This window comes from Bombina bombina, chromosome 4 (assembly GCF_027579735.1).
Source record: "Bombina bombina isolate aBomBom1 chromosome 4, aBomBom1.pri, whole genome shotgun sequence".
NCBI classification, from domain to species: domain Eukaryota; kingdom Metazoa; phylum Chordata; class Amphibia; order Anura; family Bombinatoridae; genus Bombina; species Bombina bombina.
Genome location: NC_069502.1, coordinates 205,528,918 through 205,556,245, shown reverse-complemented (window position 1 = coordinate 205,556,245; position 27,328 = coordinate 205,528,918). Strand labels below are relative to the sequence as shown.

Sequence of the window (27,328 nt, the reverse complement as noted above, 5' to 3'; positions counted from 1 at the left end):
TCAGGATAAAAATCTAAGGGTAAAAACAGGGCTAATAATCGTTTTCGTTCCTTTCGTTTCAACAAAGAACAAAAGCCTGATCCTTCATCCTCAGGAGCAGTTTCAGTTTGGAAACCATCTCCAGTCTGGAATAAATCCAAGCCTTCTAGAAAAGCAAAGCCAGCTTCTAAGTCCACATGAAGGTGCGGCCCTCATTCCAGCTCAGCTGGTAGGGGGCAGATTACGTTTTTTCAAAGAAATTTGGATCAATTCTGTTCACAATCTTTGGATTCAGAACATTATTTCAGAAGGGTACAGAATTGGTTTCAAGATGAGACCTCCTGCAAAGAGATTTTTTCTTTCCCGTGTCCCAGTAAACCCAGCGAAAGCTCAAGCATTTCTGAAATGTGTTTCAGATCTAGAGTTGGCTGGAGTAATTATGCCAGTTCCAGTTCTGGAACAGGGGCTGGGGTTTTATTCGAATCTCTTCATTGTACCAAAGAAGGAGAATTCCTTCAGACCAGTTCTGGATCTAAAAATATTGAATCGTTATGTAAGGATACCAACATTCAAAATGGTAACTGTAAGGACTATCCTGCCTTTTGTTCAACAAGGGCATTATATGTCTACAATAGATTTACAGGATGCATATCTGCATATTCCGATTCATCCAGCTCACTATCAGTTTCTGAGATTCTCTTTCCTAGACAAGCATTACCAATTTGTGGCTCTGCTGTTTGGCCTAGCAACAGCTCCAAGAATTTTTACAAAGGTTCTCGGTGCCCTTCTATCTGTAATCAGAGAACAGGGTATTGTGGTATTTCCTTATTTGGACGATATCTTGGTACTTGCTCAGTCTTCACATTTAGCAGAATTTCATACAAATCGACTTTTGTTGTTTCTTCAAAATCATGGTTGGAGGATCAATTCACTAAAAAGTTCATTGATTCCTCAGATAAGGGTAACCTTTTTGGGTTTCCAGATAGATTCAGTGTCCATGACTCTGTCTTTGACAGACAAGAGACGTCTATAATTGATTTCAGCTTGTCGAAACCTTCAGTCACAATCATTCCCTTCGGTAGCCTTATGCATGGAAATTCTAGGTCTTATGACTGCTGCATCGGACGCGATCCCCTTTGCTCGTTTTCACATGCGACCTCTTCAGCTCTGTATGCTGAACCAATGGTGCAGGGATTACACAAAGATATCTCAATTAATATCTTTAAAACCGATTGTACGTCACTCTCTGACGTGGTGGACAGATCACCATCGTTTAGTTCAGGGGGCTTCTTTTGTTCTTCCGACCTGGACTGTAATTTCAACAGATGCAAGTCTTACAGGTTGGGGAGCTGTGTGGGGGTCTCTGACAGCACAAGGGGTTTGGGAATCTCAGGAGGTGAGATTACCGATCAATATTTTGGAACTCCGTGCAATTTTCAGAGCTCTTCAGTCTTGGCCTCTTCTGAAGAGAGAATCGTTCATTTGTTTTCAGACAGACAATGTCACAACTGTGGCATACATCAATCATCAAGGAGGGACTCACAGTCCTCTGGCTATGAAAGAAGTATCTCGAATTCTGGTTTGGGCGGAATCCAGCTCCTGTCTAATCTCTGCGGTTCATATTCCAGGAATAGACAATTGGGAAGCGGATTATCTCAGTCGCCAAACGTTGCATCCGGGCGAATGGTCTCTTCACCCAGAGGTATTTCTTCAGATTGTTCAAATGTGGGAACTTCCAGAAATAGATCTGATGGCTTCTCATCTAAACAAGAAACTTCCCAGGTATCTGTCCAGATCCCGGGATCCTCAGGCGGAGGCAGTGGATGCATTATCACTTCCTTGGAAGTATCATCCTGCCTATATCTTTCCGCCTCTAGTTCTTCTTCCAAGAGTAATCTCCAAGATTCTGAAGGAATGCTCGTTTGTTCTGCTGGTAGCTCCAGCATGGCCTCACATGTTTTGGTATGCAGATCTTGTCCGGATGGCCTCTTGCCAACCGTGGACTCTTCCGTTAAGACCAGACCTTCTGTCGCAAGGTCCTTTTTTCCATCAGGATCTCAAATCCTTAAATTTAAGGGTATGGAGATTGAACGCTTGATTCTTGGTCAAAGAGGTTTCTCTGACTCTGTGATTAATACTATGTTACAGGCTCGTAAATCTGTATCTAGAGAGATATATTATAGAGTCTGGAAGACTTATATTTCTTGGTGTCTTTCTCATCATTTTTCCTGGCATTCTTTTAGAATTCCGAGAATTTTACAGTTTCTTCAGGATGGTTTAGATAAAGGTTTGTCCGCAAGTTCCTTGAAAGGTCAAATCTCTGCTCTTTCTGTTCTTTTTCACAGAAAGATTGCTAATCTTCCTGATATTCATTGTTTTGTACAAGCTTTGGTTCGTATAAAACCTGTCATTAAGTCAATTTCTCCTCCTTGGAGTTTGAATTTGGTTCTGGGGGCTCTTCAAGCTCCTCCGTTTGAACCTATGCATTCATTGGACATTAAATTACTTTCTTGGAAAGTTTTGTTCCTTTTGGCCATCTCTTCTGCCAGAAGAGTCTCTGAATTGTCTGCTCTTTCTTGTGAGTCTCCTTTTCTGATTTTTCATCAGGATAAGGCAGTGTTGCGAACTTCTTTTGAATTTTTACCTAAGGTTGTGAATTCCAACAACATTAGTAGAGAAATTGTAGTTCCTTCATTATGCCCTAATCCTAAGAATTCTAAGGAGAAATCATTGCATTCTTTGGATGTTGTTAGAGCTTTGAAATATTATGTTGAAGCTACTAAGACTTTCCGAAAGACTTCTAGTCTATTTGTCATCTTTTCCGGTTCTAGAAAAGGCTAGAAAGCTTCTGCCATTTCTTTGGCATCTTGGTTGAAAACTTTAATTCATCATGCCTATGTTGAGTCGGGTAAAACTCCGCCTCAAAGGATTACAGCTCATTCTACTAGGTCAGTTTCTACTTCCTGGGCGTTTAGGAATGAACTTCGGTTGATCAGATTTGCAAAGCAGCAACTTGGTCTTCTTTGCATACTTTTACTAAATTCTACCATTTTGATGTGTTTTCTTCTTCTGAAGCTGTTTTTGGTAGAAAAGTACTTCAGGCAGCTGTTTCAGTTTGAATCTTCTGCTTATGTTTTCATTTAAACTTTATTTTGGGTGTGGATTATTTTCAGCAGGAATTGGCTGTCTTTATTTTATCCCTCCCTCTCTAGTGACTCTTGCGTGGAAAGATCCACATCTTGGGTAGTCATTATCCCATACGTCACTAGCTCATGGACTCTTGCCAATTACATGAAAGAAAACCTAATTTATGTAAGAACTTACCTGATAAATTCATTTCTTTCATATTAGCAAGAGTCCATGAGGCCCACCCTTTTTTGTGGTGGTTATGATTTTTTGTATAAAGCACAATTATTCCAATTCCTTATTTTTTATGCTTTCGCACTTTTTTCTTATCACCCCACTTCTTGGCTATTCATTAAACTGATTTGTGGGTGTGGTGAGGGGTGTATTTATAGGCATTTTGAGGTTTGGGAAACTTTGCCCCTCCTGGTAGGAATGTATATCCCATACGTCACTAGCTCATGGACTCTTGCTAATATGAAAGAAATGAATTTATCAGGTAAGTTCTTACATAAATTGTTTTTTCTTTATTAGTTTTAATATACAGGACTGAACATTTACACTTTCTACTACTCCACACTGTCTTCTTTTGCCCACAAAACCCAAATGTATTATGTTGCTTAAATCAGTTGGTACAGATACTTGCATTGACAGAAAGATGAATGCAGAGGTTTTGGGGCATTACAATAAAAAGAATGTAATAAAATGAAAGCATATTGAAATATGAGACAGTGAGCAATCTGTACATTGGATTATCTATGCACTGGCACTCGACTTTCAAAATAGAAGTGTTCTTCTTAAATGGAAAGAGTCCACAGTTGCATTTATTACTTTTGGGAAATAAGAACCTGTCCAGCAGGAGGAGGCAAAGACAACCCAGTCAAAGGCTAAAATACTCCTCCCACTCCCCTCATCCCCCAGTCATTCTTTGCCTTTCGTCCCAGGAGGATGGCAGAGAAGTTTCAGAATTTTTAATTTTTTTTTTTGTCTCTCATGGAGGGTAGTACTCTTCGGCATTGGACAGGAGTTTTAAGTAGTTCTCTCAGTGAGTGCTTTAGAGTCCGGAGATGCAGGGAGTTTCTTTCTGCGAAACCATCCCGATTAACAGCTCCTCAAGCAATCTGCGTTGTCTGACCTCGCTTCGCTGCCTGCTTTGTTTTCTCAAGTCCATGACAGAGGCGATGCTACTATCCGTCACACTTGAAGGGCTGTGTTCCTGTTCCACGGCGTAGATTCCGGTAAGATCGTTTCATTTTACTTTATTTGCAATGTATTGTAATGTGAATGTTTCCCGAGAGGCTACTACCTTGTGGGTCTAACTATACATAAGGGTCTGAGTGAGTCTCTTTTATTATCATGGAATCGAGGGTTATTATCTCCTGAGGGTGGTTATTGAACAAGGGGGGGGGGGGGGTTATAATCATGTTATGTGATTCAACCTGCTTATGTGCGATGTTTACTGGGCTCATGGTTGGAACATTGAGGCCATTGGAAGTGATGTAGCCTTTTGGTTTGGCACGCTTGTATAGACTGTACGATTCACCTTGTGTTCGGGCGTGGCTATGTTCCGTTATTCCATTTCCGCATTCCCGACTGCGTGGCGAAGAAATTTTTTTAGTCCGCAGGGGTCTGGTCATAGGAGGTGGTGAGTGCCCCAGCCATTGGGGGTGTCAGGTGCTGTTTTAGTTTTCACTACTCTAGTCCATAGTTAAATATCCTCTATCCAGTTACAGAGGATTCTGATACTGAGACTATTTTGATTTCAGATTCTGTGTCCGGTAATGAATCCGGAGGGACCTCGTTGACGCCTGTCAACCAGTTTTGTTCCGTATGCCATTTCAGAATGCCTGGGGAATTTCGGGCTCGGGGAATCAAGAGACTGCTGAGCCATCCGCCTCTGGGGGTCCTGTCCTCCGAGAGGCGAGTTCCCTACCAAATTATACTTCTGCACATGCGGGTAACCCAGTTTATGGTTCCTCCATGCGGGGTGGCGTGTTTTCCCTGGAGGTTGCAGCACGTTTTCACATAATGTTGGTGATTGTTCGTCTGCAGAGTCCAGACGTTTATTTGACAATGTGCTCGTGTCCTATTGTCCCGTGCCTTCTGCCTTGGGGAAGGCCTCTACAATTCCCCATGGGGGTATCTTTGCCTTCCGTTACAGGATTACGCACCTTAGCATGTTGCTCAGACATGTTTTTCATTTACTCAATGACCCTATTGTTATTAGATATGGGGATTTTCAGTCTGATAGTTCGTATGGTGCACCTCAGACATTTGGGGATGAAGTAATCTCCTGATTTGTCATTTGTTTGAGATCTTTACCAGTTTTGAAGGATAGGGCTCTGTTTTGCTGGTCCTGCAGGTAGGCCTGTTTCTTTTTGGGCGTTAACTTCCAGGTTGCCTTATGTTTTATTTATATCCAATGGGATGCAACGACTCCACGGATTTCATCCTTACTTGGGATTTATCCTTCTGCTAACAGGAAGTGGCAATGAGCACCACAGCAGAGCTGTATATATAGCTGCTCCCTTCCCTCCACCTCCAGTTATTCTCTTTGCATATGTTAGTAATAGGAAGAGGTAAAGTGAGGTGTTTAGTTTAGATTCTTCAATCAATAATTTTTTGTTTTAAATGGTGCCGATGTGTACTATTTTCTTACAGAGCAGCTTCAAGTAGCCTTTCAGACTGTGGGAACTGGTGGATTTTTGTCTCCACTGTGCCTCCCAGAAGGGTGCTGCATTTCTGTACAAAGTCTTAGAAACACTTAACTAAGACTTTTTTCTACTTCACAGGACCTCGGGAGGATATGAAAAAGCACCTTTTGACACTGAAGACTCGGCATAAAGGTAAGACAGTTCTTTTATTCTTTAGAAGACAGAATCAGATGGACTGTATTTTACTTCTTCTGGGGTATGGTATGTACATACAGTAAAGACTGAACCAGACATTCTAGAAACTTTGATCTAGAAGTGCTGGTATACATACACAAAATATCATATGCTCTGCATAAAGAGGAGAGTCTCTGGAATTTTGTGTATGGGTTTGCTAAACATTCAGGCATGTTTGCCTTTGAAGCGTCAGGGACTTGTGTGGGGCTCTGTTAGATACTTAGAGATCCGGATGGACAAGTTTTTATATTTTTTGTTTACTCCGGAGTGCATACGTGTTATTTTTCTTCCAGTTAATGGCGGAGGTTGCTGGGTTCAGGATGCACGTTAATTTGGGAGAGAGCTAGTCTTCGCGCGTTTTCACAGCGCAGTTAGTTTGTGTAGCGTATTTGTCTACTGCCTATTGCCTGTTCTTCCGGATACGTATTTGACAGTTTTCTGTTCCGGTCTCAGGTGCAGGTAGGAGCCTCGGCAGGGGTGACTAGGTTTTTCTTGAAAATAGAAATCGGAAAAGCATTTTTTTATTTTTTATAATGGTCTTTATAGCCTATGCCTTTTTATGTGGATACCAATTTATAGATACTCGGTGTTAAGGGAAGGTTTATTTATAAGGAACTTCTCCTGTGCAATATAAGAATCAGTTTTTTTTTTTTTTTTTTTTTTTTTTTTTTAAAAGGGGGTTTTATAGTGCTTTTAGTCTTAAAGATACGGTACTCAATAATTTATTCTGATGGATGACCCTAGTACATGCCTCATGTGTTTACATGCCATTGTGGAACCCCCTTACACTTTGTCCCTCATGTATATCTAGGGCATTAGAGTGTAAGGATCAAATGTTTGTATCTGATGATACTAATGATTGTAATCAGGATGATGAGGTTCAGAGTGCTTCTCAACTTGTGTCTCAGCCCATAATGCCCACACAAACAACGCCATGTTCTTCGTCAGTGTCTGCATCATTCACTCTACAGGATATGGCTACAGTTATGTCCTCTACCCTTACAGAGGTGTTATCTAAGTTGCCTGTACTACAGGGTAAGCGTAATAGAATAGAAACCCAGGTAGTCCATGCGAATTCTGATGCCTTGATGGCGATCTCTTATCTTCCCTCCCAGGACTCTGAAAGAGGAAGTAGGGAGGTTTTATCAGAAGAACTGTCGGACTCAGGTAGTGCATTACCCAAGACAGATTCGGATGTGCTGTCTTTCAGCTTTAAGCTTGAACACCTTCGCCTGTTGCGTGAGGTTTTGTTAACCCTGGATAACTGACTATTGTTGTCCCTCCAGAGAAATTGTGTAAGATGGACAGATATTTGGAAGTTTCTACTTATGCTGATGTTTTTCCGATTCCTAAAAGAATTTCGGAAATTAACAAGGAATGGGAAAGGCCAAATATTCCGTTCTCTCCTTCCCCTATATTTAAGAAGATGTATACCTTACCCCTGACTCTGTTAGGGATGTTTGGCAGACAAATCCTAAGGTGGAGGGGGCTATTTCTACTCTAGCTAAACGTACGACTATTCCTATTGAGGACAGTTGTGCTTTCAAGGATCCTATGGATAAGAAATTGGAGGGTCTCCTGAAGAAGCTATTTGTTCATCAAGGGTTTCTATTACAACCAACGGCCTGCATTGTTCCAGTAACAGCTGCGGCTGCCTTTTGGTTTGATGCCCTTGAAGAGTCTCTTAAGACTGAGACTCCTTTGGATGAGATATTGGATTGAATTAAGGCTCTTAAGCTGGCCAATTCCTTTCTTATGGATGCCGCCTTCCAAATTGCCAAATTGGCGTCCAAGAGTGCAGGTTTGGCCATTGTGGCACGCAGAGCCTTATGATTAAAGTCCTGGTCTGCGGATGTATCTTCTAAATCCAAACTTTTAGCTATTCCTTTCAAAGGAAAGATTCTATTTGGGCCGGAATTGAAAGAAATCATATATGACATTAAAGGAGGTAAGTGTCATCTCCTCCCTCAGGATAAGACGTCCAAACAGAGGAAACAGAGTAATTTTCGTTCCTTTCCGAATTTCAGGGGAGTCCCTTTTTCCTCTTCCACTAAACCAGAAGGGAATTTTGCTCAGGCCAAGCCCGTCTGGAGACCCAATCAGGCTTGGAACAAGGGTAAACAACCCAAGAAGCCCGCCGCTACTACCAAGACAGCATGAAGGGGCGGCCCTGATCCGGGACCGGTTCTAGTAGGGGGCAGACTTTTCCTCTTTTTTTCAGGCTTGGGCAAGAGATATTCAGGACCCCTGGGCACTGGAAATTGTGACCCACGGGTTTCAACTGGAATTCAAAAGTTTTCTTCCAAGGGGGAGATTTCTTCTTTCACGATTGTCTGTAAACCAGATAAAGAGAGGCATTCTTACATTTTATAAAAGACCTCTATACCATGGGAGTAATTCGTCCCGTTCCAAGACTGGGGCAGGGGTTTTACTCAAATCTTTTTGTGGTTCCGAAAAAAAAGGGAACGTTCAGACCCATTTTAGATCTCTAAATTCTAAACAAGTTTCTCAGAGTTCCATCTTTCAAGATGGAGACTATTCAAACAATTTTGCCAATGATCCAGGATGGTCAATATATGACTACCGTGGACTTGAAGGATGCATATCTTCATATTCCTATCCACAAGGATCATCCGTAGTACATAAGGTTTGCCTTCCTGGACAAACATTTTCAGTTTGTGGCTATTCCCTTCGGGTTGGCCACAGCACCCAGGATCTTCACGAAGGTTCTAGGGTCCCTTCTGGCGGTTCTCAGGCCGCGGAGCATAGCAGTGGCGCCTTATCTGGACGATATTCTGATCCAGGCGTCAACTTATCATCGAACAAGATCTCATACAGACACTGTGTTGTCCTTTCTGAGAACTCACGGATGAATCTAGGAAAGAGTTCATTAATTCCACAGATGAGGGTCCCCTTCTTGGGAACTCTGATAGAATCTATATCCATGAAGATTTTTCTGACTGAGGTAAGAAAGTCAAAGATTCTAAATACATGCCGAGCCCTTCAGTCCAATCCTCGGCCATCAGTGGCTCAGTGCATGGAGGTAATTGGATTGATGGTGGCGGCAATGGCCATCGTTCCGTTTGCTTGATTTCATCTCAGACCACTGCAACTGTGCATGCTCAGACAGTGGAATGGGGATTATGCAAATTTATCTCCTCGGATAAATCTGGACCAGGAGACCAGAGACTCTCTTCTTTGGTGGTTGTTACCGGATCATCTGTCCCAAGGAACTTGTTTCCAAAGACCCTCGTGGGTGATAGTGAGAATGGACGCCAGTCTTCTAGGGTGTATGGACTCGGGTGGAGTCTCTACTTCCAATCAATATCCTGGAATTAAGAGCAATATTCAATGCACTTCAGACGTGGCCTCAGTTGGCTTCGGCCAAATTTATCTGATTCCAGTCGGACAACATCACGACTTTGGCTTACATCAATCATTGGTAAGGAACGAGGAGTTCCTTGGCGATGACAAAAGTATCCAAGATAATTCGATGTGCGGAGGCCCACTCTTGTTATCTGTCAGCAATCTACATCCCAGGGGTGGACAACTGGGAAGCAGATTTTTTAAGCCGACAGACTTTTTATTCGGGGGAGTGGGAACTCCATCTGGAGGTATTTGCCTCTCTGATTCTCCGATGGGGCGGCCCGGAATTGGATCTGATGGCGTCTCGACAGAATGCCAAGCTTCCAAGATACGGATCCAGGTCAAGGGATCCCCAGGCCGAACTGATAGATGCCTTGGCAGTACCTTGGTCGTTTAACCTAACTTGTGTGTTTCCACCGTTTCCTCTCCTTCCCCGGGTGATTGCTCGGATCAAGCAGGAGAGAGCTTCGGTAATCCTAATAGCGCCTGCATGACCACGCAGGACTTGGTATGCAGATCTAGTGGACATGTCCTCTCTGCCTCCGTGGAAACTCCCACTGAGACAGGACCTTCTCATTCAAGGTCCTTTCCAACATCCAAATCTGATTTCTCTGCAGCTGACTGCTTGGAGATTGAACGCTTGATTTTATCTAAACGAGGGTTCTCTGATTCGTTCATTGATACTCTGATTCAGGCACGTAAGCCTGTGACTAGAAAGATTTACCATAAGATATGGCGTAAAGATCTTTATTGGTGCGCGTCCAATAACTACTCATGGAATAGAGTTAGAATTCTCAGGATTTTGTCTTTTCTCCAAGAAGGATTGGAGAAAGGGTTATCAGCAAGTTCCTTAAAGGGACAGATCTCTGCTTTAATTTTACTTAACAAACGTTTGGCAGAAGTTGCAGATGTTCAGTCTTTTTGTCAGGCTTTGACCAGGATCAAGCCTGTTGTTATCTTGGAAAGTTTTGTTTTTGGTTGCTATTTCTTCTGCTCGTAGAGTTTCTGAGCTTTCGGCGTTGCAATGTGACTCGCCTTATCTTATCTTCCATTCTGATAATGTGGTTTTACGTACCAATCCTGGTTTCCTTCCTAAGGTTATTTCTAATAAGAATATTAATCAGGAAATTGTTGTTCCTTCATTATGTCCTAACCCTTCTTCTAAGAAGGAGCGTAAGTTGCATAACTTGGACGTTGTCCGTGCCCTGAAGTTTTACTTGCAGGCGACGAAAGATTTCCGTCAATCTTCTTCTTTATTCATTGTTTTTTCTAAACAGCGTAGGGGTCAGAAAGCTACGGCTACCTCTCTTTCTTTGTGGCTGAAAAATATTATCCGCCTGGCGTATGAGACTGCTGGACAGCAGCCACCTGAAAGAACTACGGCTCATTCTACTAGGGCTGTGGCTTCCTCATGGGCATTTAAAAACAATGCTTCTGTTGAACAGATTTGCAAGGCTGCAACTTGGTCATCTCTTCACATTTTTTCCAAATTTTATACTTTTGCCTCTTCTGAGGCTGGTTTTGGGAGAAAGGTTCCTCAAGCAGTGGTGCCTTCGGTTTAGGTTCCTGTCTTGTCCCTCCCTTTCATCTGTGTCCTATAGCTTTGGTATTGTATCCCACAAGTAAGGATGAAATCCGTAGACTCGTCGTATCTTTGTAAAAGAAAACAAAATTTATGCTTACCTGATAAATTTATTTCTTTTATGATAAGACGAGTCCATGGCCTTTGGGTCTTTGAGCCGGGCTCACTTGTGGAGGTGTTCTTTTTGTATTAGAGGACCTTTCGGTTTCCTTGGTTCTCCTTTGCTTTGTTCCCTTGGGGGTTTCGGCTGGTGTCTCCATTTGTGGAGATGAGTGGTGGGGGACTGTTTGTTGGGCGATAGTGTCTCCTGGAGGACCGTTGGCTCAGTCGAGTCAGTTTGCGGTCTCTAGTTTGGCTTCTTGACTAACTGCGAGTCAGTGTCATTGGGGCTTTTCCTCTTAAAAAAATGTTCGGCTTTGGACGAAGCAGGGTTTTTTATTGGGTAGAGGTTCAGGCCTGGTGCCCTCAGTATGGGCCGCCTATTATACCCTACCGTCTTGGCATTCAGTGTCCTCTCTAGCTTGGGCATTGTTTTCCCAAAAGTAATGAATGCAACTGTGGACTCTTTCCATTTAAGAAGAAAAACATAACCTATGCTTACCTGATAATTTCCTTTTCTTCTGATTGAGAGAGTCCACAGCTCCTCACCCTTAAAGGGACAGTCTAGGCCAAAATAAACTTTCATGAATCAGATAGGGCATGTAATTTTAAACAATTTTCCAATTTACTTTTATCACCAATTTTGCTTTGTTCTCTTGGTATTCTTAGTTGAAAGCTTAACCTAGGAGGTTCATATGCTAATTTCTTAGACCTTGAAGGCCACGTCTTTTCAGAATGCATTTTAACAGTTTTTCTCCACTAGAGGGTGTTCACGTATTTCATATAGATAACACTGTGCTTGTGCACGTGAAGTTATCTGGGAGCAGGCACTGATTGGCTAAACTGCAAGTCTGTCAAAAGAACTAAAATAAAGGGGCAGTTTGCAGAGGTTTAGATACAAGATAATCACATCTATCTTTTAAAACAATAAAAATTCTGGTGTAGACTGTCCCTTTAATTTTATGTGGGGCGTCCTTATATTCTTCTGGCACCTTTTACCCTGATATTTCTTCTACTGTTCCTTGTTCATCGTCAGAATGACTGGGGGATGAGGGGAGTGGGAGGAGTATTTAAGCCTTTGGTTTAGTTGTCTTTGCCGCCTCCTGGTGGCCAGGTTCTTATCTCCCAAAAGTAACAAATGCAGCTGTGGACTCTCTCCATCAGAAGAAAAGGAAATTATCAGGTTACCATCATTTATGTTTACATTTTTTTCATGGAGCAAATAAAATATACTTTTGGTATGTTAAATTAGGGTTCTTTTGAAATTGACTGCCCCTTTAATGACTGATAAGTGGCTACATTACTGACCTATTAATTAATGTGTTTTTTTTATATTTGTATTTACAGTTGCAAGAAAACCAAGATGAAATTGAAAATATGATGAATTCTATTTTTAAGGGTATCTTTGTTCACAGATACAGGTATGAATGTGTTCATTAAATAATCATGTTTTACATATTCTTGTTGAATCAATTGTTCTGTGTTTTTTCACCCAAATAAAATGTATTTAATTTGTGTTTTTAAAGAGATGCCATTGCTGAGATCAGAGCTATCTGTATAGAAGAAATTGGTGTTTGGATGAAAATGTATAGTGATGCATTTCTAAATGACAGCTACTTAAAGTATGTTGGCTGGACTCTCCATGATAGGGTAAGTTTTTGGGGTTTTTTTTGTTTTTTTTTTTTGTTGGTGGGGCAGGAATCTCAATTATTTGCAAAAATAAAATTGTGCATAGCTCTATGATTAAACTTGCTACACACTGAAACTCTACCTAGAGCTTTATTATTGCACATACTGAACTTCTGGGTGACCATATTATAAGTGAAGATTTAAAAGATCTTTCTTCTGTTAAGTGTGATCAGTCCACGGGTCATCATTACTTCTGGGATATTACTCCTCCCCAACAGGAAGTGCAAGAGGATTCACCCAGCAGAGCTGCATATAGCTCCTCCCCTCTACGTCACTCCCAGTCATTCTCTTGCACCCAACGACTAGATAGGATGTGTGAGAGGACTATGGTGATTATACTTAGTTTATATCTTCAATCAAAAGTTTGTTATTTTAAAATAGCACCGGAGTGTGTTATTACCTCTCTGGCAGAGTTTGAAGAAGAATCTACCAGAGTTTTTGCTATGATTTTAACCGGAGTAGTTAAGATCATATTGCTGTTTCTCGGCCATCTGAGGAGAGGTAAACTTCAGATCAGGGGACAGCGGGCAGATGAATCTGCATAGAGGTATGTAGCAGCTTTTATTTTCTGACAATGGAATTGATGAGAAAATCCTGCCATACCGATATAATGTCATGTATGTATACTTTACACTTCAGTATTCTGGGGAATGGTACTTCACTAGAATTACACTGTAAGAAGTACATAAAGCTGTTTAATAACTAGAAATTATGTTTAACGTTTTTGCTGGAATGTAAAATCGTTTTCATTTGCTGAGGTACTGAGTGAATAAATGTTTGGGCACTATTTTTCCACTTGGCAGTTGCTTAATCTTTTTTCTGACAGTTTCTGTTCTCTCTCACTGCTGTGTGTGAGGGGGAGGGGCCGTTTTTTGGCGCTTTTGCTACGCATCAGATATTTCAGTCAGCAGCTCATTGTATTTCCTGCATGATCCGGTTCATCTCTACAGAGCTCAGGGGTCTTCAAAACTTATTTTGAGGGAGGTAATTTCTCTCAGCAGAGCTGTGAGAATCATAGTTGACTGAGATAAAAAACGTTTATTCTGTAATTTGTTTCCTGCTTTCAGAATTTGTTATCTTTGCTAATGGGATTAAACCTTTGCTAAAGTTGTGTTTATAAGGATTGAGGCTATAACTGTTTCAATTTATTAATTTTCAACTATCATAGATCTTCTGTGCTTCTTAAAGGCACAGTACGTTTTTAATATTATTCTAATTGAATTGTATTCCAAGTTGCAAGTTTATTTGCTAGTGTGTTAAACATGTCTGATTCAGAGGAAGATACCTGTGTCATTTGTTGCAATGCCAAAGTGGAGCCCAATAGAAATTTATGTACTAACTGTATTGATGCTACTTTAAATAAAAGTCAATCTGTACAATTGAACAAATTTCACCAAATAACGAGGGGAGAGTTATGCCGACTAACTCGCCTCACGTGTCAGTACCTGCATCTCCCTCTCGGGAGGTGCGTGATATTGTAGCGCCGAGTACATCTGGGCGGCCATTACAAATCACATTACAGGATATGGCTACTGTTATGACTGAAGTTTTGGCTAAATTACCAGAACTAAGAGGTAAGCGTGATCACTCTGGGGTGAGAACAGAGTGCGCTGATAATATTAGGGCCATGTCAGACACTGCGTCACAGGTGGCAGAACATGAGGACGGAGAACTTCATTCTGTGGGTGACGGTTCTGATCCAAACAGACTGGATTCAGATATTTCAAATTTTAAATTTAAACTGGAAAACCTCCGTGTATTACTAGGGGAGGTGTTAGCGGCTCTGAATGATTGTAACACAGTTGCAATACCAGAGAAAATGTGTAGGTTGGATAAATATTTTGCGGTACCGGCGAGTACTGAGGTTTTTCCTATACCTAAGAGACTTACTGAAATTGTTACTAAGGAGTGGGATAGACCCGGTGTGCCGTTCTCACCCCCTCCGATATTTAGAAAAATGTTTCCAATAGACGCCACCACACGGGACTTATGGCAAACGGTCCCTAAGGTGGAGGGAGCAGTTTCTACTTTAGCTAAGCGTACCACTATCCCGGTGGAGGATAGCTGTGCTTTTTCAGATCCAATGGATAAAAAATTAGAGGGTTACCTTAAGAAAATGTTTGTTCAACAAGGTTTTATATTGCAACCCCTTGCATGCATTGCGCCGATCACGGCTGCAGCGGCATTCTGGATTGAGTCTCTGGAAGAGAACATTAGTTCAGCTACTCTGGACGACATTACGGACAGGCTTAGAGTCCTTAAACTAGCTAATTCATTCATTTCGGAGGCCGTAGTACATCTTACTAAACTTACGGCGAAGAATTCAGGATTCGCCATTCAGGCACGCAGGGCGCTGTGGCTAAAATCCTGGTCAGCTGATGTTACTTCTAAGTCTAAATTGCTTAATATACCTTTCAAAGGGCAGACCTTATTCGGGCCCGGGTTGAAAGAGATTATCGCTGACATTACAGGAGGTAAAGGCCATGCCCTGCCTCAGGACAAAGCCAAAGCTAAGGCTAGACAGTCTAATTTTCGTTCCTTTCGTAATTTCAAAGCAGGAGCAGCATCAACTTCCTCTGCACCAAAACAGGAAGGAGCTGTTGCTCGCTACAGACAAGGCTGGAAACCTAACCAGTCCTGGAACAAGGGCAAGCAGACCAGGAAACCTGCTGCTGCCCCTAAAACAGCATGAATTGAGGGCCCCCGATCCGGGATCGGATCTAGTGGGGGGCAGACTTTCTCTCTTCGCCCAGGCTTGGGCAAGAGATGTCCAGGATCCCTGGGCGCTAGAGATAATATCTCAGGGATACCTTCTGGACTTCAAATACTCTCCTCCAAGAGAGAGATTTCATCTGTCAAGGTTGTCAACAATCCAGACAAAGAAAGAGGCGTTTCTACGCTGCGTACAAGAGCTCTTGTTAATGGGAGTAATCCATCCAGTTCCACGATCGGAACAGGGACAGGGGTTTTACTCAAATCTGTTTGTGGTTCCCAAAAAAGAGGGAACTTTCAGACCAATCCTGGACTTAAAGATCCTAAACAAATTCCTAAGAGTTCCATCGTTCAAGATGGAGACTATTCGGACAATTTTACCTATGATCCAAGAGGGTCAGTACATGACCACTGTAGATTTAAAAGATGCTTACCTTCACATACCGATTCACAAAGATCATTACCGGTACCTAAGGTTTGCCTTCCTAGACAGGCATTACCAGTTTGTGGCTCTTCCATTCGGATTGGCTACAGCTCCAAGAATCTTCACAAAGGTTCTGGGCGCTCTTCTGGCGGTACTAAGACTGCGGGGAATCTCGGTAGCTCCATACCTAGACGACATTCTGATACAAGCTTCAAGCTTTCAAACTGCCAAGTCTCATACAGAGTTAGTACTGGCATTTCTAAGGTCACATGGATGGAAGGTGAACGAAAAGAAAAGTTCACTCGTTCCACTCACAAGAGTTCCCTTCCTGGGGACTCTTATAGATTCTGTAGAAATGAAGATTTACCTGACAGAGGACAGGCTAACAAGACTTCAAAGTGCTTGCCGCACCCTTCATTCCATTCAACACCCGTCAGTGGCTCAATGCATGGAGGTAATCGGCTTAATGGTAGCGGCAATGGACATAGTACCCTTTGCACGCTTACACCTCAGACCGCTGCAACTGTGCATGCTAAGTCAGTGGAATGGGGATTACTCAGACTTATCCCCTTCTCTGAATCTGGATCAAGAGACCAGAAGTTCTCTTCTATGGTGGCTTTCTCGGCCACATCTGTCCAGGGGGATGCCATTCAGCAGACCAGACTGGACAATTGTAACAACAGACGCCAGCCTTCTAGGTTGGGGTGCCGTCTGGAATTCTCTGAAGGCTCAGGGACAATGGAGTCAGGAGGAGAGTCTCCTGCCAATAAACATTCTGGAATTGAGAGCAGTTCTCAATGCCCTCCTGGCTTGGCCCCAGTTGACAACTCGGGGGTTCATCAGGTTTCAGTCGGACAACATCACGACTGTAGCTTACATCAACCATCAGGGAGGGACAAGAAGCTCCCTAGCTATGATGGAAGTATCAAAGATAATTCGCTGGGCAGAGTCTCACTCTTGCCACCTGTCAGCAATCCACATCCCGGGAGTGGAGAACTGGGAGGCGGATTTCTTAAGTCGTCAGACTTTTCATCCGGGGGAGTGGGAACTCCATCCGGAGGTCTTTGCCCAAATACTTCGACGTTGGGGCAAACCAGAGAGAGATCTCATGGCGTCTCGACAGAACGCCAAGCTCCCTCGTTACGGGTCCAGATCCAGGGATCCAGGAGCAGTCCTGATAGATGCCCTGACAGCACCTTGGGACTTCAGGATGGCTTACGTGTTTCCACCCTTCCCGATGCTTCCTCGATTGATTGCCAGAATCAAACAAGAGAGAGCATCAGTGATTCTAATAGCACCTGCGTGGCCACGCAGGACTTGGTATGCAGACCTGGTGGACATGTCATCCTGTCCACCTTGGTCTCTACCTCTGAAACAGGACCTTCTGATACAGGGTCCCTTCAAACATCAAAATCTAACTTCTCTGAAGCTGACTGCTTGGAAATTGAACGCTTGATTTTATCAAGACGTGGGTTTTCTGAGTCAGTTATTGATACCTTAATACAGGCTAGGAAACCTGTTACCAGAAAGATTTACCATAAGATATGGCGTAAATACCTATATTGGTGTGAATCCAAAGGTTACTCTTGGAGTAAGGTTAGGATTCCTAGGATATTGTCTTTTCTACAAGAAGGTTTAGAAAAGGGTTTATCTGCTAGTTCTTTAAAGGGACAGATCTCAGCTCTGTCCATTCTGTTACACAAACGTCTGTCAGAAGTTCCTGACGTCCAGGCTTTTTGTCAGGCTTTGGCCAGGATTAAGCCTGTGTTTAAAACTGTTGCTCCACCATGGAGTTTAAACCTTGTTCTTAATGTTTTACAGGGCGTTCCGTTTGAACCCCTTCATTCCATTGATATAAAGTTGTTATCTTGGAAAGTTCTATTTTTAATGGCTATTTCCTCGGCTCGAAGAGTCTCTGAATTATCAGCCTTACATTGTGATTCTCCTTATTTGATTTTTCATTCGGATAAGGTAGTTCTGCGTACTAAACCTGGGTTCTTACCTAAGGTAGTTACTAACAGGAATATCAATCAAGAGATTGTTGTTCCTTCTTTGTGCCCAAATCCTTCTTCGAAGAAGGAACGTCTACTGCACAACCTGGATGTAGTCCGTGCTCTAAAATTTTACTTACAGGCAACTAAGGAATTTCGACAAACGTCTTCTCTGTTTGTCGTTTACTCTGGGCAGAGGAGAGGTCAAAAAGCTTCTGCTACCTCTTTCTTTTTGGCTTCGTAGCATAATTCGTTTAGCTTATGAGACTGCTGGACAGCAGCCTCCTGAAAGAATTACAGCTCATTCTACTAGAGCTGTGGCTTCCACTTGGGCCTTCAAGAATGAGGCCTCTGTTGAGCAGATTTGCAAGGCTGCAACTTGGTCTTCGCTTCATACTTTTTCCAAATTTTACAAATTTGACACTTTTGCTTCATCGGAGGCTATTTTTGGGAGAAAGGTTCTTCAGGCAGTGGTTCCTTCTGTATAAAGAGCCTGCCTATCCCTCCCGTCATCCGTGTACTTTTTGCTTTGGTATTGGTATCCCAGAAGTAATGATGACCCGTGGACTGATCACACTTAACAGAAGAAAACATAATTTATGCTTACCTGATAAATTCCTTTCTTCTGTAGTGTGATCAGTCCACGGCCCGCCCTGTTTTTAAGGCAGGTAAATATTTTTTAATTTATACTCCAGTCACCACTTCACCCTTGGCTTTTCCTTTCTCGTTGGTCCTTGGTCGAATGACTGGGAGTGACGTAGAGGGGAGGAGCTATATGCAGCTCTGCTGGGTGAATCCTCTTGCACTTCCTGTTGGGGAGGAGTAATATCCCAGAAGTAATGATGACCCGTGGACTGATCACACTACAGAAGAAAGGAATTTATCAGGTAAGCATAAATTATGTTTTTTTCCCCCCCCCAGGTAGAGACGTTAAATATAAATTGTAGGATGCCTAATATAATTCATATTTGAGAATATATATACTGCTCCAAAAAATAAAGGGAACACTAAAATAACACATCCTAGATCTGAATGAATTAAATATTCTAACGAAATACTTTGTTCTTTACATAGTTGAATGTGCTGACCACAAAATCACACAAAAATAAAAAAATGGAAATCAAATGTTTCAACCCATGGAGTTCTGGATTTAGAGTCACACTCAAAATTAAAGTGGAAAAACACACTTTAGGCTGATCCAACTTTGATGTAATGTCCTTAAAACAAGTCAAAATAAGGCTCAGTAGTGTGTGTGGCCTCCACGTGCCTGTATGACCTCCCTACAACACCTGTGCATGCTCCTGATGAGGTGGCGGCGGATGGTCTCCTGAGGGATCTCCTCCCAGACCTGGACTAAAGCATTTGCCAACTCCTGGAAGTCTGTGGTGCAACGTGATGTTGGTGGATGGAGCGAGACATGATGTCCTAGATGTGCTCAATTGGATTCAGGTCTGGGGAACGGGCGGGCCTGTCCATAGCATCAATGCCTTTGTCTTGCAGGAACTGCTGACACACTCCAGCCACATGAGGTCTAGCATTGTCTTGCATTAGGAGAAACCCAGGGCCAACCGCACCAGCATATGGTCTCACAAGGGGTCTGAGGATCTCATCTCTGTACCTAATGGCAGTCAGGCTACCTCTGGCGAGCACATGGAGGGCTGTGCAGCCCCCCAAAGAAATGCCACCCCACACCATTACTGACCCACTGCCAAACCGGTCATGCTGGAGGATGTTGCAGGCAGCAGAACGTTCTCCACAGCGTTTCCAGACTCTCTCATGTCATATGTGCTCAGTGTGAACCTGCTTTCATCTGCCAATCTTGGTGTTCTCTGGCAAATGCCTAACGTTCTGCACGGTGTTGGGCTGACCGTTTGAGCAGACACATGCACATTTGTGGCCTGCTGGAGGTCATTTTGCAGGGCTCTGGCAGTGCTCCTCCTGTTCCTCCTTGCACAAAGGTGGAGGTAGCGGTCCTGCTGCTGGGTTGTTGCCCTCCTACGGCCTTCTCCACGTCTCCTGATGTACTGGCCTGTCTCCTGGTAGCGCCTCCATGCTCTGGACAATATGCTGACAGACACATCAATCCTTCTTGCCACAGCTCGCATTGATTTGCCATCCTGGATGAGCTGCATTACCTGAGCCACTTCTGTGGATTGTAGACTCCGTCTCATGCTACCACTAGAGTGAAAGCACCGCCAGCATTCAAAAGTGACCAAAACATCAGCCAGAAAGCATAGGAACTGAGAAGTGGTCTGTGGTCAACACCTGCAGAACCACTCCTTTATTGGGGGTGTCTTGCTAATTGCCTATAATTTCCACCTGTGGTCTATCCCATTTGCACAACAGCATGTGAAATTGATTGTCACTCAGTGTTGCTTCCTAAGTGGACAGTTTGATTTCACAGAAGTGTGATTGACTTGGAGTTGCATTGTGTTGTTTAAATGTTCCCTATATTTTTTGAGCAGTGTATGTATGTATATGTATATGTGTGTATATATATATATATATATATATATATATATATATATATATATATATATATATATATATATATATATATATATATATATATATATATTATGTATGTATATATAAAAAATTTTATTTTAACAGATTTATCTGTCCCCAGAACCAAAGGACCCTTACTAAGCAATCACTAACTAGAACACACATGTAGGTTTGATCTTAAATTGATGTTTTCACATGTGCAATTAAAGACATGTGGGTCACCCTGCTTTCATTATTCAAATGATACAGGCTTTCTGAGTAGATGTTCCAAGAATTACCCACATTTAAGCAAATTTCAAATGAGATTAGACTTCTACGCTCTGTTTTACACTGTTCTTGAAAAATGTATTTCCGATCCAACAACAATTGAGAAATGGGCTTACCGTTCTATCCTGGCAATTTGCAGACACATGCTGTATGAACCTGCATGAAATTGCTGTGACATCTAATGGAAATACTTCCTAAGTGCATGATTTTATGATTTCTCCTACCAACTTCTGATGAGTTAATGGAGAAAACTTGTGACTACAGTGGAGGCTAAGATTTTTAACTTTCAATCTGTTGGCTCTACCGCTGATCAAAGTGAATACTTTGGTCTCAGTGTCTGGATTTCTTACTGGCCAATGTTTTATGGTATAATACACCAAGGGGCAAATTTGATGTTTGATGTGCAACTCCATCCTCTGCTGGAGTCAGAGCTGTAACTGTTTCTATTAATATTAAATATACCCATAGCTCTTCACAGATATTTTATAGTTTTCCATATGTATATTTTATATGATGGCAAACACAGGTATTCAATGAGCTTAAATAGTCCTAGGTAAGAGGCAAGTTACATTGTGGAAAATGTCAGCCTCCTAAACTAGTCAGTATGATGTTTGCTTCCTATGAATTGGTATTCCAGTATAGTATAACATACTTTTTCAGAGTTCCACTTCTACAGCACAAACCCTACTATCTGAGATGATTATTTAGCGTTTCAACAGATACATTCTAATTTTTAAGTTTAGAGTTTCTGTGCAATTGTATATCTATTTCTTATTAAATATATATATATATATATATATATACATTTATATCTATATATATCTATATATATCTATATATATCTATATATATCTATATATATCTATATATATATATATATATATCTCTCAAGTCTATCTAAAATATTGCTTTGATTCCGGACCCGATTTTAAAACATGTATAATTTATGGTCACTTTAACTTAACCATAGAATCAGATTCCTTGCAATCGTAGTTAAGTAACCTTTTTTTTTTTTTTTTTTTTTTTCTTTCTTTCATGTAATTGGCAAGAGTCCATGAGCTAGTGACATATGGGATATACAATCCTACCAGGAGGGGCAAATTTTCCCAAACCTCAAAATGCCTATAAATACACCCCTCACCACACCCACAATTCAGTTTTACAAACTTTGCCTCCTATGGAGGTGGTGAAGTAAGTTTGTGCTAAGATTTCTACGTTGATATGTGCTTCTCAGCATTGTTGAAGCCCGATTCCTCTGAATACAGCGAATGTCAGAGGGACGTGAAGGGAGTATCACTTATTGAATACGATGATTTCCCTAACAGGGGTCTATTTCATGGGTTCTCTGTTATCGGTCGTAGAGATTCATCTCCTACCTCCCTTTTCAGATCGACGATATACTCTCAATTTACCATTACCTCTACTAATAACTGTTTTAGTACTGGTTTGGCTATCTGCTATATGTGGATGGGTGTCTTTTGGTAAGTATGTTTTTATTACTTAAGACACTCTCAGCTATGGTTTGGCACTTTATGCAAATTATATAAAGTTCTAAATATATGTATTGTACTTATATTTGCCATGAGTCAGGTTCATGTATTTCCTTCTGCAGACTGTCGGTTTCATATTTGGGAATGTAAACACTTAAAGAAATGTATTTCTTACCTGGGGTTTAGTCTTTTTTAAATTTGACTACTTTTTTGCAATTGCGGGTGTTAGGCCCGCGGGTGTGTCAAAGGCTAGACTTTATTGCGTCATTTTTGTTGCGAAAAGATACGTTTATGACGCAACTTCGTCATTTCCGGCGTCATAAGTGACGCCGAGACCTTTCACACGGCGGCGTCATTAGTGACGCAAGTGTGTCATTTCCGGTCATTTTTGCCGACAAAAAAAGTTTACGTTACGTTGTGCGTCATACTTGGCGCCAAATTTTTTTCATTATTTCAATACCCCATTGATGTTTGCCTCCTGCTTTCTTCTCTATCAAGAGGCCTATGCTTTTGCATTTTTTCCCATTCCTGAAACTGTCATTTAAGGAAATAGATAATTTTGCTTTATATGTTGTTTTTTCTCTTACATTGAGCAAGATGTCCCAATCTGATCCTGTCTCTGAAGTTTCTGCTGGAACATTGCTGCCTGACATCGGTTCTACCAAAGCTAAGTGCATTTGTTGTAAAATTGTAGAAATTATTCCACCGAATGTCATTTGTAATAGTTGTCATGATAAACTTTGACATGCAGATAGTGTATCCATCAGTAATAGTACATTGCCAGTTGCAGTTCCTTCAACTTCTAATGTGCATGATATACCTGTAAATTTTAAAGAATTTGTTTCTGATTCTATTCTGAAGGCTTTGTCTGCATTTCCACCTTCTAATAAACGTAAAAGGTCTTTTAAAACTTCTCATTTAGCTGATGAAATTTCAAATGACCAACAACATAATTCATCCTCTTCTGATGAGGATCTATCTGAAACAGAAGATCCTTCCTCAGACATTGACACTGACAAATCTACTTATTTATTTAAAATAGAGTATATGCGTTCTTTATTAAAAGAAGTGTAAATTACTTTGGATATTGACGTTCAGTCTAATAAACGTTTAAATGCTGTTTTTAAACCTCCTGTGGTTTCCCCAGGTGTTTTTCCCATTCCTGAGGCTATTTCTGATATGATTTCTAGGGAATGGAATAAGCCAGGTACTTACTTTATTCCTTCTTCAAGGTTTAAGAGATTGTATCCTTTACCAGCAATATCTATAGAGTTTTGGGAAAAGATCCCCAAAGTTGATGGGGCTATTTCTACTCTTGCTAAACGTACCACTATTCCTATGGAAGATAGCACTTCCTTTAAGGATCCTTTAGATAGGAAGCTTGAATCTTATCTAAAGAAGGCCTATTTATATTCAGGTCATCTTCTCAGACCTGCTATTTCTTTGGCTGATGTTGCGGCTGGATCAACTTTCTGGTTGGAAAATTTAACGCAACATGAATTGGATTTTGACATATCTAGCATTGTTCGCTTACTGCAACATGCTAATCATTTTATTTGTGATGCCATTTTTGATATTATCAAAATTGATGTTAGATCCATGTCTTTAGCTGTATTAGCTAGAAGAGCTTTGTGGCTTAAATCTTGGAATGCCGATATGACATCTAAATCTAGATTGCTATCTCTTTCTTTCCAAGGTAATAATTTATTTGGTTCTCAGTTGGATTCTATTATTTCAACTATCACTGGAGGAAAAGGAGTTTTTCTGCCTCAGGATAAAAAACCTAAGGGTAAATCTAAGGCTTCTAACCGTTTTCGTTCCTTTCGTCAGAATAAGGAACAAAAACTCAATCCTCCTCCCAAGGAATCTGCTTTCAGTTGGAAGCCTTCCTCAAATTGGAATAAATCCAAGCCATTTAGGAAACCAAAGTCTGCCCCTAAGTCCGCATGAAGGTGCGGCCCTCATTCCAGCCCAGCTGGTAGGGGGCAGATTAAGGTTTTTCAAGGATTTTTGGTATCGAATAGGATTCAGAGTAAGACCTCCTGTGAGAAGATTTTTTCTCTCACACATCCCTGTAAATCCAGTAAAAGCTCAGGCTTTTCTGAAGTGTGTTTCAGACCTGGAGTCTTCAGGGGTAATAATGCCAGTTCATCTTCAGGAACAAGGTTTGGGGTTTTATTCAAACCTATTCATTGTACCAAAGAAAGAAAATTTGTTCAGACCAGTTCTGGATCTGAAAATTTTGAATCGTTATGTAAGAGTACCAACTTTCAAGATGGTGACTATAAGGACTATTCTGCCTTTTATTCAGCAAGGACATTATATGTCCACAATAGACTTGCATGATGCATACCTTCATATTCCGATTCATCCAGAACACTATCTGTTTCTGAGATTCTCTTTTCTAGACAAGCATTACCAATTTGTTGCTCTTCCATTTGGCCTAGCAACAGCTCCAAGAATCTTTTCAAAGGTTCTGGGTCCCCTACTATCTGTAATCAGAGACAATATCTTGGTACTAGCTCAGTCTTTACATACTGCAGAATCTCACACAAATCAACTAGTGTTGTTTCCTCGGAAACATGGTTGGAGGATCAATTTACCAAAAAGTTTCTTGATTCCTCAGACAAGGGTCACCTTTTTAGGTTTCCATATAGATTCAGTGTCCATGACTCTGTCTCTAACAGACAAGACGTTTAAAATTGGTTGCAGCCTGCCGGCACCTTCAGTCTCAGTCATTCCCTTCAGTGGCTATGTGCATGGAAGTTTTAGGTCTCATGACTGCAGCATCGGACGTGATCCCCTACTGCTTTGCATGCTGAATCAATGGTGCAGGGATTATACAAAGATATCACAATTAATATCCTTGAATCCCAATGTACGACACTCTCTGACATGGTGGATAGATCACCATCGTTTGGTTCAAGGGGCCTCTTTTGTTCGGCCAACCTGGACTGTGATCTCAACAGATGCGAGTCTTTCAGGTTGGGGAGCTGTGTCGGGAGCTCTGACAGCACAAGGGGTTTGGAAATCTCAAGAGGCGAGATTACCAATAAATATTTTAGAACTCCGTGCAATTCTCAGGGCTCTTCAGTCTTGGCCTCTGCTAAAGAGAGAACCGTTCATTTGTTTTCAGACAGACAATATCACAACCGTGGCTTATGTCAATCATCAGGGTGGGACTCACAGTCCCCAAGCTATGAAAGAAGTATCTCGGATACTTTCTTGGGCGGAATCCAGCTCCTGTCTAATCTCTGCGGTGCATATCCCAGGTGTAGACAATTGGGAGGCGGATTATCTCAGCCGCCAGACTTTACATCCAGGGGAGTGGTGTCTCCATCCAGATGTGTTTTCTCAGATTGTTCAGATGTGGGGTCTTCCAGAGATAGATCTCATGGCCTCTCATCTAAACAGGAAACTTCCCAGATACCTGTCTAGGTCCAGGGATGTTCAGGCGGAAGCAGTGGATGCACTGACACTTCCTTGGTGTTATCATCCTGCTTACATCTTCCCGCCTCTAGTTCTCCTTCCAAGAGTGATCTCCAAAATCATCATGGAATAGTCTTCTGTGTTGCTGGTGGCTCCAGCATGGCCACACAGGTTTTGGTATGCGGATCTGGTGCGAATGTCCAGTTGCCCGCCTTGGCCACTTCCGTTACGGCCGGACCTACTATCTCAAGGTCCGTTTTTCCATCAGGATCTCAAATCATTAAATTTGAAGGTATGGAAATTGAACGCTTAGTTCTAAGTCATAGAGGTTTCTCTGACTCAGTGATTAATACTGTGTTACAAGCTCGTAAATCTATCTCTAGAAAGATTTATTATAGAGTTTGGAAGACTTACATTTCATGGTGTTCTTCTCATAAATTCTCCTGGCATTCTTTTAGAATTCCTAGAATTTTACAGTTCCTTCAGGATGGTTTGAATAAGGGTTTGTCTGCAAGTTCCTTGAAAGGACAAATCTCCGCTCTTTCTGTCTTATTTCACAGAAAGATTGCTATACTTCCTGATATTCACTGTTTTGTACAGGCTTTAGTTCGTATTAAGCCTGTCATTAAATCAGTTTCTCCTCTTTGGAGTCTTAATTTGGTTTTGAAGGCTTTACAGGCTCCTCCATTTGAGCCTATGCATTCTTTGGACATTAAACTACTTTCCTGGAAAGTGTTGTTCCTTTTGGCTATCTCTTCTGCTAGAAGAGTTTCTGAGCTATCTGCTCTTTCTTGTGAGTCTCCTTTTCTGATTTTTCATCAGGATAAGGCAGTTTTGCGGACTGCTTTTCAATTTTTACCTATGGTTGTGAATTCTAACAACATTAGTAGAGAAATTGTTGTCCCTTCCTTATGTCCTAATCCTAAGAATTCTTTGGAGAGATCCTTACATTCTTTGGATGTGGTAAGAGCTTTGAAATTTTATGTGGAAGCTACTAAAGATTTCAGGAAGACTTCCAGTCTATTTGTTTTATTTCTTTCATGTAATTAGCAAGAGTCCATGAGCTAGTGACGTATGGGATATACATTCCTACCAGGAGGGGCAAAGTTTCCCAAACCTCAAAATGCCTATAAATACACCCCTCACCACACCCACAATTCAGTTTTACAAACTTTGCCTCCGATGGAGGTGGTGAAGTAAGTTTGTGCTAGATTCTACGTTGATATGCGCTCCGCAGCAAGTTGGAGCCCGGTTTTCCTCTCAGCGTGCAGTGAATGTCAGAGGGATGTGAGGAGTATTTGAATGCAGTGATCTCCTTCTAAGGGGTCTATTTCATAGGTTCTCTGTTATCGGTCGTAGAGATTCATCTCTTACCTCCCTTTTCAGATCGACGATATACTCTTATATATACCATTACCTCTGCTGATTCTCGTTTCAGTACTGGTTTGGCTATCTACTATATGTAGATGAGTGTCCTGGGGTAAGTAAGTCTTATTTTTTGTGACACTCCTAGCTATGGTTGGGCACTTTGTTTATAAAGTTCTAAATATATGTATTCAAACATTTATTTGCCTTGACTCAGAATGTTCAACTTTCCTTATTTTTCAGACAGTCAGTTTCATATTTGGGATAATGCATTTTAATTTAACATTTTTCTTACCTTAAAATTTGACTTTTTTCCCTGTGGGCTGTTAGGCTCGCGGGGGCTGAAAATGCTTAATTTTATTGCGTCATTCTCGGCGCAGACTTTTTTGGCGCAAAAATTCTATTTCCGTTTCCGG

The 27,328-nt window shown here is 41.6% G+C and overlaps 1 protein-coding gene across 1 annotated transcript in view; it reads left to right on the top strand.

The window, feature by feature from the left end:
* STAG1 (stromal antigen 1) overlaps positions 1-27,328 on the top strand; it is a 788,714-nt gene that overhangs the window by 33,290 nt on the left and 728,096 nt on the right. Inside the window, exons 4-5 of the mRNA XM_053709754.1 lie at positions 12,385-12,458; positions 12,564-12,687. Coding sequence (XP_053565729.1) covers positions 12,385-12,458; positions 12,564-12,687 — 198 coding nt within the window. The remainder of the gene's footprint in view (positions 1-12,384; positions 12,459-12,563; positions 12,688-27,328) is intronic.